The sequence below is a fragment of the Hypomesus nipponensis genome, chromosome 20, assembly GCF_054491055.1.
Source record: "Hypomesus nipponensis isolate SF chromosome 20, ASM5449105v1, whole genome shotgun sequence".
NCBI lineage: Eukaryota > Metazoa > Chordata > Actinopteri > Osmeriformes > Osmeridae > Hypomesus > Hypomesus nipponensis.
Window position 1 is genome coordinate 10,467,854 of NC_140380.1, and position 14,647 is coordinate 10,482,500.

The following is a 14,647-nucleotide window of genomic DNA, read 5'->3' on the forward strand; positions in this document are numbered from 1 at the left end:
CAATCCACTGCTACTGTACAAATGTCTCACAAAAGAACTCATTTGCGTATTTGTGTTTGTGCGTGTGTGTGAGAGACATATTTCTCATTACATGGACTTCCATATCTTCCTACAAAGACAATATTGTCTTCTCATTAATGTCTTCTCATACATGAGGTTATTGTAAAAAAAAAAAAATACTTTGCTACCAATTACAGCAGGAATCCTGTTTCATGGCAGTAACTGTGGTGCAGAAATCTAATAGTTTGTCTGTGTGTGTGTCAGTGAAAGCATGGGAAGATTGCAACCCATCCCTGTGTGTGTGTGTGTGTGTGTGTGCGTGTGTGTGTGGGGCATCAGCCCATATTACAGGTCATAAGAGCAGTCTTCCAACAGCGTCCTTGAAGTTGTGGGGAGGGAGGGAAGGAGGGAGGGAAGGAGGGAGAGATGGAGGGAGGGAGGGGATCAATAACCAACCACAGAGCAACACTGGGATCGCGGCCATCATCGGCAGATGTTACAGTTAATAGCAGTTCTATGGGTCTGGGGAAACACACACGCATACACACGTTGTGTGTGTGATGTACAAACATCTATGCGGTGTATACGCACACACACACACCAGACACGCACACACACAAGAACACAAACATACTGCGCACACACCTGCACCAGAGGTGCACGCACACACATGCACACCAGACGCACACACACAAGAACGCACACACACACACCTTACCAGATGCGCGCACACACACCGGGAGGACACTAAGTTCTATTTGCATATTGTAATTGTGAAGCAGTAAATTGGAACATCCATGATTGCAAAGACCTGAGATGAATCCAGAGAAGGTGTAGTCTTTCATCAACCTTGATTCACACATATTCACAGTAATCTCTTTGTTTGGTATTGCAACAGTTAGAGCTATACAATTATGTTGCTAAATTGGATTGTGACTTACATTTCAAAGAGCAAATCGTTTGGCCCTTCGAGAATGAACTACATTAATTTAAATGCACGGACGTGATTTTTATTCAGCTCTGCATAACAAACATGTCCATTAAGAACAATAAAACGTAATCACTTTGAGCTATCTTGGAGAGTTAGAATGGAAAAAAAAGGAGAAGCGCTGAAAAAAAAGAAAAGGAACTTTAGAACTTTTATCTCCTTTCTTCAGTCTTTTGAAAAAGAACCTTGTCAGCAATCAAAGAAGCAGGGAGCTGAGGGGTGATTCTGCACTTCAGTGTTGTCTAGGTGTGTTGAGAGTAGGTGGATGTGTCTGAGTTTGGGTACAGCAAGCTACAGAAGCTGGCAGGGTCTGATGAGCCAAACGTCCTCTTCCTGTCGGAGCTGTCCTGGCCTCCGACAGGAAACAACGCAACAGAGTCGTCATCTACGCCGCTGTCATCATCATCATCATTATCATCATCACCATCGCAGTAGTGAGGAGAGAGCAGGAAGGGGGAATATGAAAGACGAAGAGCTCTCCTTTACAGCAAACACCGAGAGGTGGAATTGAGATGAAAGGCAAAACTCAGGAGAGATGAAAGGGGGAAATGACTTTTTCTTTTCTTTTTACATATATAGAGAAATGAACTTTCCCTTTCTGTCCATCTCTCTCTTTCTCTCTCTCTCTCTTCCTCTCCCATAATGACTTCCCCAGTCAGCCATTCTCTAAGCAGTTACCATCCAGCAGCTAAGAGCCAATCAGAGACAGAGAAGGCTAGTGTTCTTTCCTCATGGCCAGGAAACAGAAGAGAGAATGTATCCATACCGGCCGTTTCAGAGCCACTCAGCGGCTTTCTACATGATTGCTGCAAGCCCCGCACCAAAACAAGAGAAGAAGAAGATGATGGAGAGGACAATACCACATTCAAAGGGAGGGGGAGGGCGGAGCCTAATTGAGCGGAGGGCCCTATTCAAGTCCAGGAACTTCACAGAGGAAGGAGGAGGAGGAGATGGGAGAGCTCTCTGGGTAATTACTGATTGATCTTTATCTGCAGAGCTCCTGTAACAAATGTATATTCTTTCATCTTCCAGAATAGGCCCTCTTCCTGGTCAAACTCACAACATCCGCCTCGTGTTTCATGTTTATTCTTCACGTTTTCTGTCCGTGATTAAGACCACTAAGCGAATAAGCAATTTAGAAATATAGGCATTATTTACAACCATGGTTTTCAACCTTTCGAACAAATTTAATAATACAAAAACCTTTTCTAAACTTTCTTTCAAAAGTTTTGTTTTAAAAAACGATTGCATTTTTTAATAAAAACTTTTAACCTTTTGAAATGTACTTCCCATCTCTGTCAGTGGGTGATTGAGTTGGCTCAAGGGTTTGTTGTGCAGGAGGGTGCAGGAGGTCAGAGGAGGGAGTTGAGTGCCCAGGCTAACAGTTAGCCTGGCCTCATCATTTAAAGCCTGCTCTCCCCTGAGAGCAAATCCACTCCAGGCACAGGGACCACAGAGGACAGAGAAGGTTGATTAATGTGGCCAGCTTACCCTGCAGATGTGTGTGTGTGTGTGAAGATGTGTGATGTGGGTGAGAAGAGAAGAAAACGAAAGGTGTGTGTGTGTGTGCGTGTGTGTGTGTGTGTGTGCGTGGGAGGTTGGGATGTTGGCAGGGTGGGTGTTCGGTTAACTGGCAGGTCATATTGAAAGTGATTTCAAAGAGGTTTTTATATAGTCCCAGACATATGATAACAGTTGCTCTCTAAAGGTGAACCAGTTGTTAGATAGAAGTATTGAAGTGACAACTGATCCTCTCTAGGATTTGAAGAGCTATCTTAATAATCTGATCTCGTTCCTGTGACGGATTGGGCGCAGGTTTGAATCGGTTCGATTTTGACAGTAAAAAAAACCGGATTGAGGATTTATTGCGTTTGCTACACGCCGAAAACCTCTCTCTTTTCTCATACTCTCTCTCCATCTCCTTTCATCTCTCACTCTCCTCTCCTCCTCTTCATAGCTAACTGCAAAGCCGCTTCCCTTCCTCTTCACAATATGGAGTTAAGACTAACCCTCCATGTTGTGAATTGTTGAGCATCTCTGCATGGCTCTCTGGGTAATGTGTCTTTGTGATTATTTATGTATGTATATCTGCATTTTACATTAACATTTTTCTCTTTTACACTCCTCTGTGAATCATTTCTGGGTGTGAGAAATGTGCGACATAAATGAAAGTTACTATTCTTATAATGGAGGTTGTTCTCACGTCTGACTACTGCAAGGATGCAAATGAATAAATTAATCAAAAGTATCTCAAGTGCTGTAGGGTGAGTGGAGTGGAGCAATGTCGTGTTAGTAGCAGTTTGCTCCGGTGCAGTTGGAGTCGAGTCAAGGAGTCCTGTCTGTCTTCGCTGCTCTCAGTAACTCTCACGTTCAGATCAATCCTCCCTCTCCTCAAGTCCCAAGGTGCAGTGAGTATGATAACGTTTAGAGAACGCCCCCGCACCCCCAAAACTGAACACATCGCTTGTGAAGTCCCACTCCTGTCTATTTGCTGCTCAATTAACACAGCAGGATTTGAAAATAGCCTTGTTTGAGGTCCAGTATTCAGACTAGTGGAGGATTTTTTTTGCTTCCTCTCTGAGCGGTTTGCTTCTTCTAAGCTGTCGAAACGTTTCTCTGATCTTTGACTGAGTTCTTGAGGATGCTGCAATTTCAAATATAGACTCTGACCAATCAAAAGCTTCCACTTTACATTCTCACTTCCTGCATCATCTTCCATCCTCTTTCTTCTTCCTCCCCCCTTGATGACTCATAAATGCTTACTTCCTGCTTCTTCACACACACCTCACTTCCTGCTTCCTCACACACACCTCACTTCCTGCTTGCTCTTACAAGCTTCCATCTTCCTCCTGCAAGTTTGACTCCTGTTTCCTCCCACCCACACTTGTGCTTACATCTGGAGCCTTCAGACCTTCCAGAGACACCTGCAGACTTTGATGCATCTCTCTGAAGAGTCTGAAGAGTTCCTGGGGAGATTGTTGCTCTAACAAGCTTCCTTAGTACCTTCCTTGACATTCTAGATCTTTCTGGCTGGTGATTTTGCGTCCTCGTTATGCTCCGTAAATGTCTCTTGCTTTGTTTACTTCCTCGTACAGCACTGCACTTCCTGCTGCAGGGCAGGAAGTCGGTTTCCATCTGACATTTAGAAGGGGCTGAACTTCAAGGTTTTTTTTTTTTTTTTTGGTTTTTGTTTGTTTGTTTGTTTGGTGTCTGCAGGGCAGCAGAGCTGAGCTGGAGAGTGTGCCAAACACATGTCCTCAGGTCGAAATCTCTCAAGGACCTAAGCTGCTGACATTTCAAACGGGGCTGCCGCAGACACGCTCCTAGAAGTTTCTTTCATCCATGAAGCATCTCTGATACGGCAACATCAGGACAACTAGTGAAACACAGCTCTGCATGTCTCCCGACTCAAACCTTAAAGCAGAACCAACCAAAACAAATAGTTAGATCAGCATTGTAGCCCGAAACCTCGACCTGCTCGCCCCTCCTATCCTCTCACCCGCCCTCTCTCTCTCCACTCCCCCCCCCAAAAAAACTGTTATAATCCTCTCTGAGAGAACAAGGCTGTGTTCTCCGGGCTTGCTCGCCCATCGCTCGCTCGTCAGCAGAATAACCAGGGCAGACGGCAGGAAACGAGGAGCGCGGGTCTTTAATCGGGCGCCATATGCGTGGATGTGGATCGATGTAAAGCCCTTGTTCCTCTGTCCTTCGGTGGCGGCCATGTTGATGAGGTCGGCGGGGTGATGATCCTCTTCCTCTAAGGCGTCTCACGCTTCCGACGCCATCACGAAGGATCACACTCAGTAGGGATTTAGACGAGACCTTGACTTGATCGCTGTGCTGAGAAAGCAGGGTGTGTGTGCTCGTATGCTGTGTGTGTGTGTTTACTTGTGAGAGAGACAGAGACTGTGTGAAAGGTCACAAGATTTGCCCGTGCAAAAAAAAAAAAAAAAGGCAGAAAAAGCTGATAATTGAGCCAGGCTGGATTAATGACGTGTCATAGAGACTTATCCCATATCATCTCTGACCTCCCAGCCAACCAGGCGCAAGATAGATGTGCTTCATTATCCTTCCTGAGGAACTTGAAAGTCAGGACTCCGCCCGCATGTTCCGCTAGCTCCGCTATGATGTATCTGGCTGTGTCCCTAAACTCATAATAGCATACTGTTCCTCCGTCCTCACACCCATACAAGCGTATTATTAAAACTTCCCACTAGCCATACCAGCATACTATTATATCCCAGTGCCCATACCAGCGTCATTTATGGAGCTGCAAGAGCTGACAGCTGAACTGTCTGTGTGCGACAGCGTAGCTAACGAGGCTGCGACAGGGGCAGCGCGTGAGGAGACCCTAACCTGGATCACTGGGCTGGGGGGGAACTGGCCAGCTGGGGTGTGTGTGTGTGTCTGTGGGTGTCTGTGGGTTGGTGAAAAAGAGGGGGAGATGGGGTGTGTTGGTAAGAGACAGTTTGTGTTTGTGTAAGAGTGGGTGCGTTCGAGCGTGTGTGTGTGTGTGTGTGTGTGTGTGTGTGTGTGATAGATGTAGACGTCGGGGTGAGTTAGACTCTGTTTGGTGCCCTCACAGGGGGGCCGAATGCTGGAGTTAGCCAAGTTAGATCATGACTTATTCATATCAATGAGCTCTTCTTGGTTTGCTCACTTTGTACCACGAAGGCACTGCCATCCCCCTGCCCTGTCGACTCTCTCTCCTCTCTGGCTCTCCTTCTCTCTTTGTCTCTCTGTCTCTTTGTCTCCTTCTCTTCTCCATCCTGTCTCCCAGTGTTTGCCACCCTGGCAGGTGAAAAGGAAGGACAGAATGAGGCCTACTGCACTGCTGTGTGTGTGAGATCAAGAGAGAGACAGACGGGGGAGAGAGAGAGCTAGGGAGAGAGAGAGAGAGAGAGAGAGAGAGAGAGTCTGACAGAGAGAGATGGACAGAGGGAAAGAGATGGAGAGAGAGGCAGGGGGGAGAGAGGATGAGAGGCAGGGAGTTGAGAGGAAGAGAGAGAGAGAGATGGACAGAGGGGAAGAGATGGAGAGAGAGGCAGGGGGGAGAGAGGATGAGAGGCAGGGAGTTGAGAGGAAGAGAGAGAGAGAGATGGACAGAGGGGAAGAGATGGAGGGAGGGGAAGAGATGGACAGAGGGGAAGAGATGGAGAGAGGGGAAGAGAGGGAAGGACAGAGAAACACAACATTGAGTTTTAAAGATGCTCACAGCAGGCAAACAGTGTTTGCATAATTTTATTTCAAGTCAGGAAGAACCACTACACTCTGCATATGATTTATTGTGCCTTCTTCCTTCCTCTACACACATACACACACACACAGAACAAAAGGTTTGATAATTAGTCTGGTGTACTGCGTGGTCCTTACATTGCTGCAGCAGCTGTAAAAAGTGTGTGTGTGTGTATGTGTGTGTGAGAGAGATGTTGTAAACGAGGATGTTTACCTTCTGTTTCCATGTGGATTCAAGGATTCACTTCTAATTAATTGGCCCCCCTATGCAGAAATGCTGTCAAGCTAATTATGTATGCACACAAACACTCTTCCACACACGCACACACACGCTCACACTCATACTCACTTATGCACACACACACACACGCACAAACGGATCATTAACCCTCTCTCTCTCTCTCTCACACACACACACACACACAATTATTCTACCTAAACAAACTCAGGTTAATTCTGTTAATTCTGCAGCCAATTTGCGCTGCACTTGAAAGGTCTCTGCCGTCATGGCAGGTTAATTGAATGTTTGTGTGTGTCTGGTCTCTTCCAGGAGAATCCTGCAGTATGGCTGAGTATAACAAACTGAAGACCATGCTGCTCCAGCGCCCGGGCCAGGACCAGGGCCAGGACCAGGGCCAGCGCCCGGGCCAGGGCCAGGACCAGCGCCCGGGCCAGGGCCAGGACCAGGGCCAGGGCCAGGGCCAGGGCCAGGGCCAGGGCCAGGGCCAGGGCCAGGGCCAGGGCCAGGGCCAGGGCCAGGGCCAGGGCCAGGGCCAGGGCCAGGGCCTGGACCAGCGCCCGGGCCAGGACCAGGGTCGTCAGACAGACATGGATCAGAGGCGAGCTCTGGTAGACAGCATGTTCACGTATTTGGACAGAAACCTGGACGGGCGCTTGGGAAGCGATGAGCTGGAGCAGGTGGGCACCTCTCTGGGTGGAGCTAGTTACTGTCATATACACAGGGTCTAGTTCCTAGTGTCGTATACGAAGGGTGAGCTTGATTCACCAACTGGAGTGGCACCGCATGATTAGTCCTATTTAGTCTAACCTTTTGAAATGCGAAATGTTACATTTTAATTGGGTTCTCTGTGTGTGTGTGTGTGTGTGTGTGTGTCAGATCTCTGAGCAGGACCATCTGGTAGACAGCATGCTGGAGTGCACCACGCAGGATCTCCTCCGCTACGACGACTACAATAACGATGGGCTGCTCACTCTGCACGAGTTCTACACCGCCTTCCGTGAGCCTCCCTCCTCTCCTCCAGCCTCTCCTCCACCCCTCTCACCCACAATGCCTCCTTCCCTCCTATCCTCCTCCCCTCCTCTCTGGCCCTCTCCTCCCCTCCACCTCTCCTCCTCCTCTCCTCTCCTCCTCCTCTCCTCCTCTCCTCTCCTCCTCCTCTCCTCCTCTCCTCCACCTCTCCTCCTCCTCTCCTCTCCTCCTCCTCTCCTCCTCCTCTCCTCCTCTCCTCTCCTCCTCTCCTCCTCTCCTCCTCCTCTCCTCCACCTCTCCTCCTCTCCTCTCCTCCTCCTCTCCTCCTCCCCTCCTCCTCTCTGGCCCTCTCCTCCCCTCCACCTCTCCTCCTCCTCCCCTCCTCCTCTCCTCCTCCTCTCCTCCTCCTCTCCTCCTCTCCTCCCCTCCACCTCTCCTCCTCCTCTCCTCCCCTCCACCTCTCCTCCTCCTCTCCTCTCCTCCTCTCCTCCTCCTCTCCTCCCCTCCACCTCTCCTCCTCCTCTCCTCCTCCTCTCCTCCTCTCCTCTCCTCCTCCCCTCTTCCTCTCTGGCCCTTTCCTAGCAGGCTGAAGGGATCAGCCAGGATGAAGATTGATAAACCTGTAATACCCTCATATCAAACCCTCCATCTCTTCATCCCTTCCATCCCTCCATTCCTAAACCCCCTCCTGCTCTCCTTCCTTCATCCTATCCCTCTCTCCATCCCTTCATCCTCTCCCTCTTTCCATCCCTTCATACTCCTTCACCCCCCTCTCCCTCCACCCAAACCCCCCTCTCCCTCCATCAACACCCCCCCCCCCCCCCCCCCCCCCCGGTCAGTCATTATCTTCAGGCTATATGTTGCTCTGCTCCTGGGTTGAGAGCACCTGGTCATCCAGACTAATAAGCTCTAATCACACAACCCATAATTGTCTTCTGAAACCAGACGGAATATCGCCATGGTTCCACTTAGTCCATCAGACTGTACACTATTGTCTGTTTCAATGTCCAATCTACCACCACCCACCCCCCCCCCCCCCATTCTCTCTCTCGATCTATACTATCCATCTGAATCCTCTTTTAACTCTCTCACTCTCTTTTCGTGTCATATTTCCTCCATCTATCCATCCATCTATCTATCCATCTACCCATGTCTCTCTCTCACTGTCTCTCTCTCTGTCTCTCTCTCTCTGACTCTCTCTCTTTCTGTCTCTCTCTCTCCTCACTCCATCCTGGTAGTGAGAGAGAGTGATATGCTCTCTGAAGTCCTGAGCGAATGCCCCAGCTCCAGTGGTAATTGCGTGCCAAGACCATCCAGTAGGGCCAGGCAGATAAATCAACCCATTAGCCATGGCGAGCGGCCATTTTGAAGGCTTTAGCAGAAAAGCTGGGCCCATTAAATCCTAGCACTCGTTAAGCATGGTAATGACTGGTTTTAGTGGAACCCCTATTGTCATTATCCAGTTAGTTTTCCGTATGAGCATCCAGATGGCATTGCAGCGCATGGCGTTAACGCACGCGATGGTTTCCAGTCAAGGTGTTTTTATGTGTTTTTGACGTGAAGGGGAGGAGTGGGGGGGGAGATAAAATCTGCCGAACAATGTAAAACTCAAGGTTACCTGTTCAGCTACATGAGATGGAACACGGCGGGTGACTCGTTTTTTTTTTTTTTTGGGGGGGGGGGGGGGACACATCTGGTGTTCTGTGTTTGTGCGATGAGTTCCGGGGATGTTTGTTTCCTCCCTGCGGGGGACCGTTGATGCCGTGACGCCAGGAAGCTCAGCTGGTTGTCGTGGCTACTCTCCCTCAGAGGGCCACGGATGGTGTCTTATCTGGACAGAGATAGATAATGAGCGTGGAATCACTTTGGCGTAGGCGCTAGTTAGCTAGACGCAACCAAAGTCTGGATTTATCCACTCAAATATTATTTTGATTTGTTTTGACATATTTCCACGTTTTTACATTTTTAACATGGAACCAATCGTTCCAAAAGCGCAAAATGCTGTTGGAAACATATGATTCGGATTCATTTTAGTGGATCAGTTATTATAATCAGATCATTTAGTATTTTCTGTGTCTGAACTGCAGTATCACTCCCAGTTGCCAAATACAGAAAGGGGAAGCCTTGGAGTGGGGTTCTCTGGAGTTGGTATGTCTTGAGACCTGGAAAAACAGCTTTTAAATATGTGTGGATTTAGCAACAACAAAATAATTATAAAGCAAAAAATAAAGCACAAACGAATAATTAAAAACAAAGTTACACAACAGATTTCTTATTTCAAACAGTTTTGCATTTATAAGTTAATTAACCTAGTGGAATCGCACTACTGGTGATATCATACACTTTGTGACAGTCCTAATTAGAAACCCCCGGATATCTTCTCATTTGGACAAAGTAATAATAATACAAAGGGCACTGTGGCCACAAGCCCAAAGCTAATTTCCACAACTGTGGACATAAAGCGATTGCTGGGTCCCTGGAGCATATTCTTAAGGCTAGTGTTTCACCCACAAACCCTAGACACCACAGCTTTGCTCGAAAATAATCGAATTTTCCGATGGTAGGCTATTTACATTCATTTTGCCCCCTAAGCATTTTGTGGTACTCGGAAATATGGCGTTGTTGTTTTTCTCGTTGACGTCGCTATGTCGACCTTTGCCCCAAGCTGTCGGAAAGCACGTGTTTTAAATGCTTTATCCCTCCTGCACCTCTGGGCCGAAACTCCGCAATTAAAATATACAGACTTTATGTGGAACTAAGTTTCCTACACAAGCGATTTAAGGACGTTTCGGAGGGCGGAATCTTGTGATTATAATCTGACGTTTTGATGAGATAAATTATTAAACTTTGTCCGCTACAATGCAGAGCGCTTTTTTTCAACTAATCTTTCCGGGGTTGCGCTCGGGGTCGGGTTAGAGATAAAGGTGACGTTTCTTTTCAAAGACCACTCTAGTCAACATCACCGCTACCGTTTTCTCCTGTCTAACAGACCTAGTCCTGTCATGGCGGTAAATTTGGCTGAGTTTGGTCCAGTAATAACTTTTTCTACCGGGCGTGTTTCTTTCAGAGCACAGACGCATTAACTGGGAACACTATTTGAGGTTTAGCGAGAGAGGAGATGTGTCGATGTGTAAATCTGAACTTACTGAACTGTATACATTATAGACATTATTATTATTATTATTATTATTATTATAACATGTATACAGAACACATACATTATACATACACATAGATAATGGAAGTACTGGATCACTAGGATGTACTGCTGTTTTCGGATGAATAGATATTCAACATCCAGATCAATGCACTTGCAGAACATATCTATTATATACCCAGGCGCAGCAGTAAATCAGTATATCACGAGCACGTGTTTCAGAAACAGTTAGTTCACATGCAGTGGTTAGTGCTGCTATATTAGAGAGAGTGAGAGAGGGAGAGAGAGAGGCAGGGAGTATAGAGAGAGAAAGTGGAAAGAGAGCGAGAGACATCTAGTCTAGGCATAGTGCCCGTTCTCCTCTTCCTGCCTCCCGTCTTCAGTCTATGTGTTGTCCATGGCTCCTGTTAATGGAGGAATTATAGAGACAAGGAAGTGCCAGGCTTTGTCAGCAGTAAGCACTAATTAATAGAGTGGCTGAAACAGGGAGCGCAGGAGGTGGGGGGAGGGAGGTCAGGAGGAGAAGAAAGCGAGAGGAGGAAGAATCTGAGTAATTGGCTGGTGAGAGGGTGAGACAGAGGAAGGGAGGAGAGAGGGCGCAGGCGGAGAGAGAAAGAGAGAGGGGAGGGAGGAGAGAGAGGGAGAGAGGGAGGGAAGGAGGGAAGGAGGGAAGGGAAAGGAACGTGAAGGGAGAGAGAGAACGAGAGGGGCGGGAAGAGAGGGAGAGGAGAAGAGAGGGAGAGGAGGAGGAGGAGGAGAGAGAGTTGTCGAGAGGGTCTGTGGTTGAAATGTGGCGGTGGTGGATGGTAGGTGGTGTTGGGGTACTGACACCATATGTGTGGAGGTCAAACACAGCAGCCCCTCGCATCCGTTTGTGTGTGTGTGTGTTTGTGTGTGTGTTTGTGTGTGTGTGTTTGTGCATAACACAGCCATCAGCATCAGAGTCCTGGTGGTTCCCAGACAAGGCCAGAACACCCCTGTTACCAGCCCAGACAGAGCAGGACTCAGCCAGCCAGCTGTTGCATCATCAAAAAGAACTCCTGGTTTGTTGAGGAGTCTGAGTGTGATGTAAACACTGATCCATATCTCTGTTAGGTCTTCGGATTTATGACCCACTTGCTTACAAACAGAGTGGGAAATGAATCCATAAATCTATAAACGAGATTTGAAACCAGGACATTAGTGCATCACCTGTCAATCAAACCAATTAGCGGGAAATGTTGGAAGCTCATTAAAAGCTGGCGAGCCAAAAGAACTGTCGAATATAAAAAGATTACCTCAAGTTGGCTGAATGGATCTTTGCGTTTTCTTCTCTTACCAGAAATATAAGCGAGAGCTGCTTTCTTCAGCTCGCAGTTGGTTTAATCATTTCACGCCCTGTGTCACTTTCTGTCTTTCATTTCATACTTTGTGACATTTTCTTTCTGCCTCTCTTGCTCTCCCTCTCCCTCTCTCTGACTCTCCCTCTCTCACTCCCTCTCTCTCACACACACAGCATAATAAACCATAATAAATGTGTCCCCAAAAAAGTAAAATCTTCAACTCTGGTGGCAAACTCAAAATCAAATCTCTCCCGTAATATCTCATTATTCCTTCATTATGACCAGATGACCTCACCCTACCCTTTCCTCTTCTTCTCATTGGTCACAGTGTGATCCTTTCATCTCTCTGCTTTCTTTTAACTCTGTTTAAATCCCCCTTCCTCTACATGTCTAATTAAGGGTAGAGCTCCTTCCTGTCTCATCGTCCTGGGGTTACACATGACCCCTGACCCCAGGCACCCTCCCACTTCCTGTCTGCCTCTCTCCTCGTCCCACTTCTGGTCTGCCTCTCTACTCTAGTCAGTCCTTCAGCTCCACCTGTACGGAGGGCTGGATTCTTCTCTCTCCTACTCTCTCCCTCTCTCCTACTCTCCTCTCCCTCTCTCCTCCTCTCCTCCTCTCCTCCTCTCCTCCTCTCCTCCTCTCCTCTCCTCCTCTCCCTCTCTCCTCCTCTCCTACTCTCTCCCTCTCTCCTCCTCTCCTCCTCTCCTCCTCTCCCTCTCTCCTCCTCTCCTACTCTCTCCCTCTCCTCTCCCTCTCTCCTCCTCTCCTCCTCTCCTGTCTCCTCTCCTCCTCTCCCTCTCTCCTCCTCTCTTACTCTCTCCCTCTCTCCTCCTCTCCTCCTCTCCCTCTCTCCTCCTCTCTTACTCTCTCCCTCTCTCCTCCTCTCCTCTCCCTCTCTCCTACTCTCTTCTCTCCGCCTCTCCGCTCTGTCACTTCAAACACGTGTGTCTACTGTTTGAAAGAAGGAACATTTTAAAGAAACAAGCTAAGACGGCAAAGGAAAAAAACCAGACAGAACGAAGGGTAGAAAAACAGCCTTAATGAGCTAGTGTAGCTGCCCAGCGTCTCATGCGGATAACAATTGAACACTTGGTGCATGGTATCTAACACACACACTTGCCCAAACACACACACAAACACACCTGCACACACACACACACACACACACACAGTGCTAGCATGCAGTGTTCATGCAGGGAGCTGAGTAGTGTATTGATCAGAGCAGGACCTGTGTTGCTCGCGGGCTGACTGCGGGAGGAGAGAAGGTTACAGGAGATCAAACCAAATCCAATTGTATTAGTTCTGCCCTTTGTTTCAAGCAGTGTCACTGAGGGCTTCACGTACGCCCACATCCCTGCACCTGAACAAACCTAAGACCCCGGAGGGACACAGGGAAACACTCCCAGGAGAGACTAAATGTTAGGAGCCTTGGGAGGAGCAGTTCAGTGAGGGCTCCCCTCCTCCAGAGACGGCCTGTCACAGAGAGAGGAGCGCACCAGAGGCTGGACACAGCCATGCAAGGCTGGGCATCATCATGCATCAAGAGCAGAGAATAAAATAACTATGTGGGAGAGGGGGGTCAATTCAGAGAGACACATGCAGAGAGAAAGAAAGAGACCGAGGTAGAGGAGAAAAGGAAGGTGAATGGAAGAGTGTAGAGAGGTGGTGAGAGAATAGTGGCTTCACCACAGGGTCCAAGTGAGATGACCTTCTCCGCGCTCTCCTTCCAGGCCCAATGAAAGGCTGTGTTTTCAGACGTCAGTGATGTGTTTCCTCAAACGCTGTCGGACGAGCTGCGCGCTCGCCTGCTTCACCTTGTCGTCCCCTGACGGGCGCCCGCGGGACAGGAGGAGCAGAGGACGTTTGTCTGTCCGACCGAACTGCTGTTCCTCTCAGACAAGGCTCTTCAGAGGAGGTCCAGATAAACTTGGGACCTATTCCATCAGTCTCCTTTTCTGTTTATCTCTCATTCTCTGTCTCTCCACCTCCCTCCATCTCTCTCCCTCCCTCAACGATTATTGCTTAAGGGTGAGAGGAAAGAGAAAGTAGTGTCTGTCTGTTCGATAACAGCATCTAATAATAACATCTAATCTCTATTCAGAAGACGTCGCCCAGTGCAGACGGATATTAAAAAACTCAAACGACTTCATGCTTTAAGTTATTGTTACCTTTATGTCTGTAATGAAACAGATTACAACACTGATATCCATATAATCTGTTAAGCAACGAAGCAATTCTTTTGCGACAGCTTTAGAAACACTTTAATGCTGTAATTTCCATTCATTTAACATTGTTCAACTCTTGTATTTTTAACAAAAACATGGCATAAAAACCTTGCGTGTAATTTCCTGAGGAAAGCTTGGCATCGGTTGGCGTTAAGCGGGAGGTCTTACTGCTAGATAAGTGCTCTCTCGCTCTGTGTCAGTTTGTGAAACGGGCTTCATTAGCAGGTGTTGTGGATCTGGGTACAGATCAGTGAGACAACGGGCCCGGGTAGAATCCTTCACCACCTCGCCCTCCGCAAGGGACTGAAGCTAAACACTGTGCTTCATCTCTCCCCCCTCCCCCCTCCTCTCCCTCCCCTTCATCTCTGGTAAATAGTTCACTTTTTTGTTTCCTCCATATTTTGTTTTTGTTATCTTTTTTTAAAGCTTTATTGTTTTCGTCAGCTTTGTGTTTTTATTCCGAGCGCCGCTCTGGAATAATGACTCCTTGTTCCTCTTGTACTCAGG

At 47.9% G+C, this 14,647-nt stretch overlaps 1 protein-coding gene across 1 annotated transcript in view; it reads left to right on the forward strand.

Moving 5' to 3' along the window:
• fstl4 (follistatin-like 4) overlaps nucleotides 1–14,647 on the forward strand; it is a 63,436-nt gene that overhangs the window by 21,782 nt on the left and 27,007 nt on the right. The window contains exons 3-7 of the mRNA XM_084683484.1: nucleotides 6,774–7,141; nucleotides 7,341–7,461; nucleotides 9,608–9,620; nucleotides 11,535–11,633; nucleotides 13,646–13,776. Coding sequence (XP_084539610.1) covers nucleotides 6,774–7,141; nucleotides 7,341–7,461; nucleotides 9,608–9,620; nucleotides 11,535–11,633; nucleotides 13,646–13,776 — 732 coding nt within the window. The remainder of the gene's footprint in view (nucleotides 1–6,773; nucleotides 7,142–7,340; nucleotides 7,462–9,607; nucleotides 9,621–11,534; nucleotides 11,634–13,645; nucleotides 13,777–14,647) is intronic.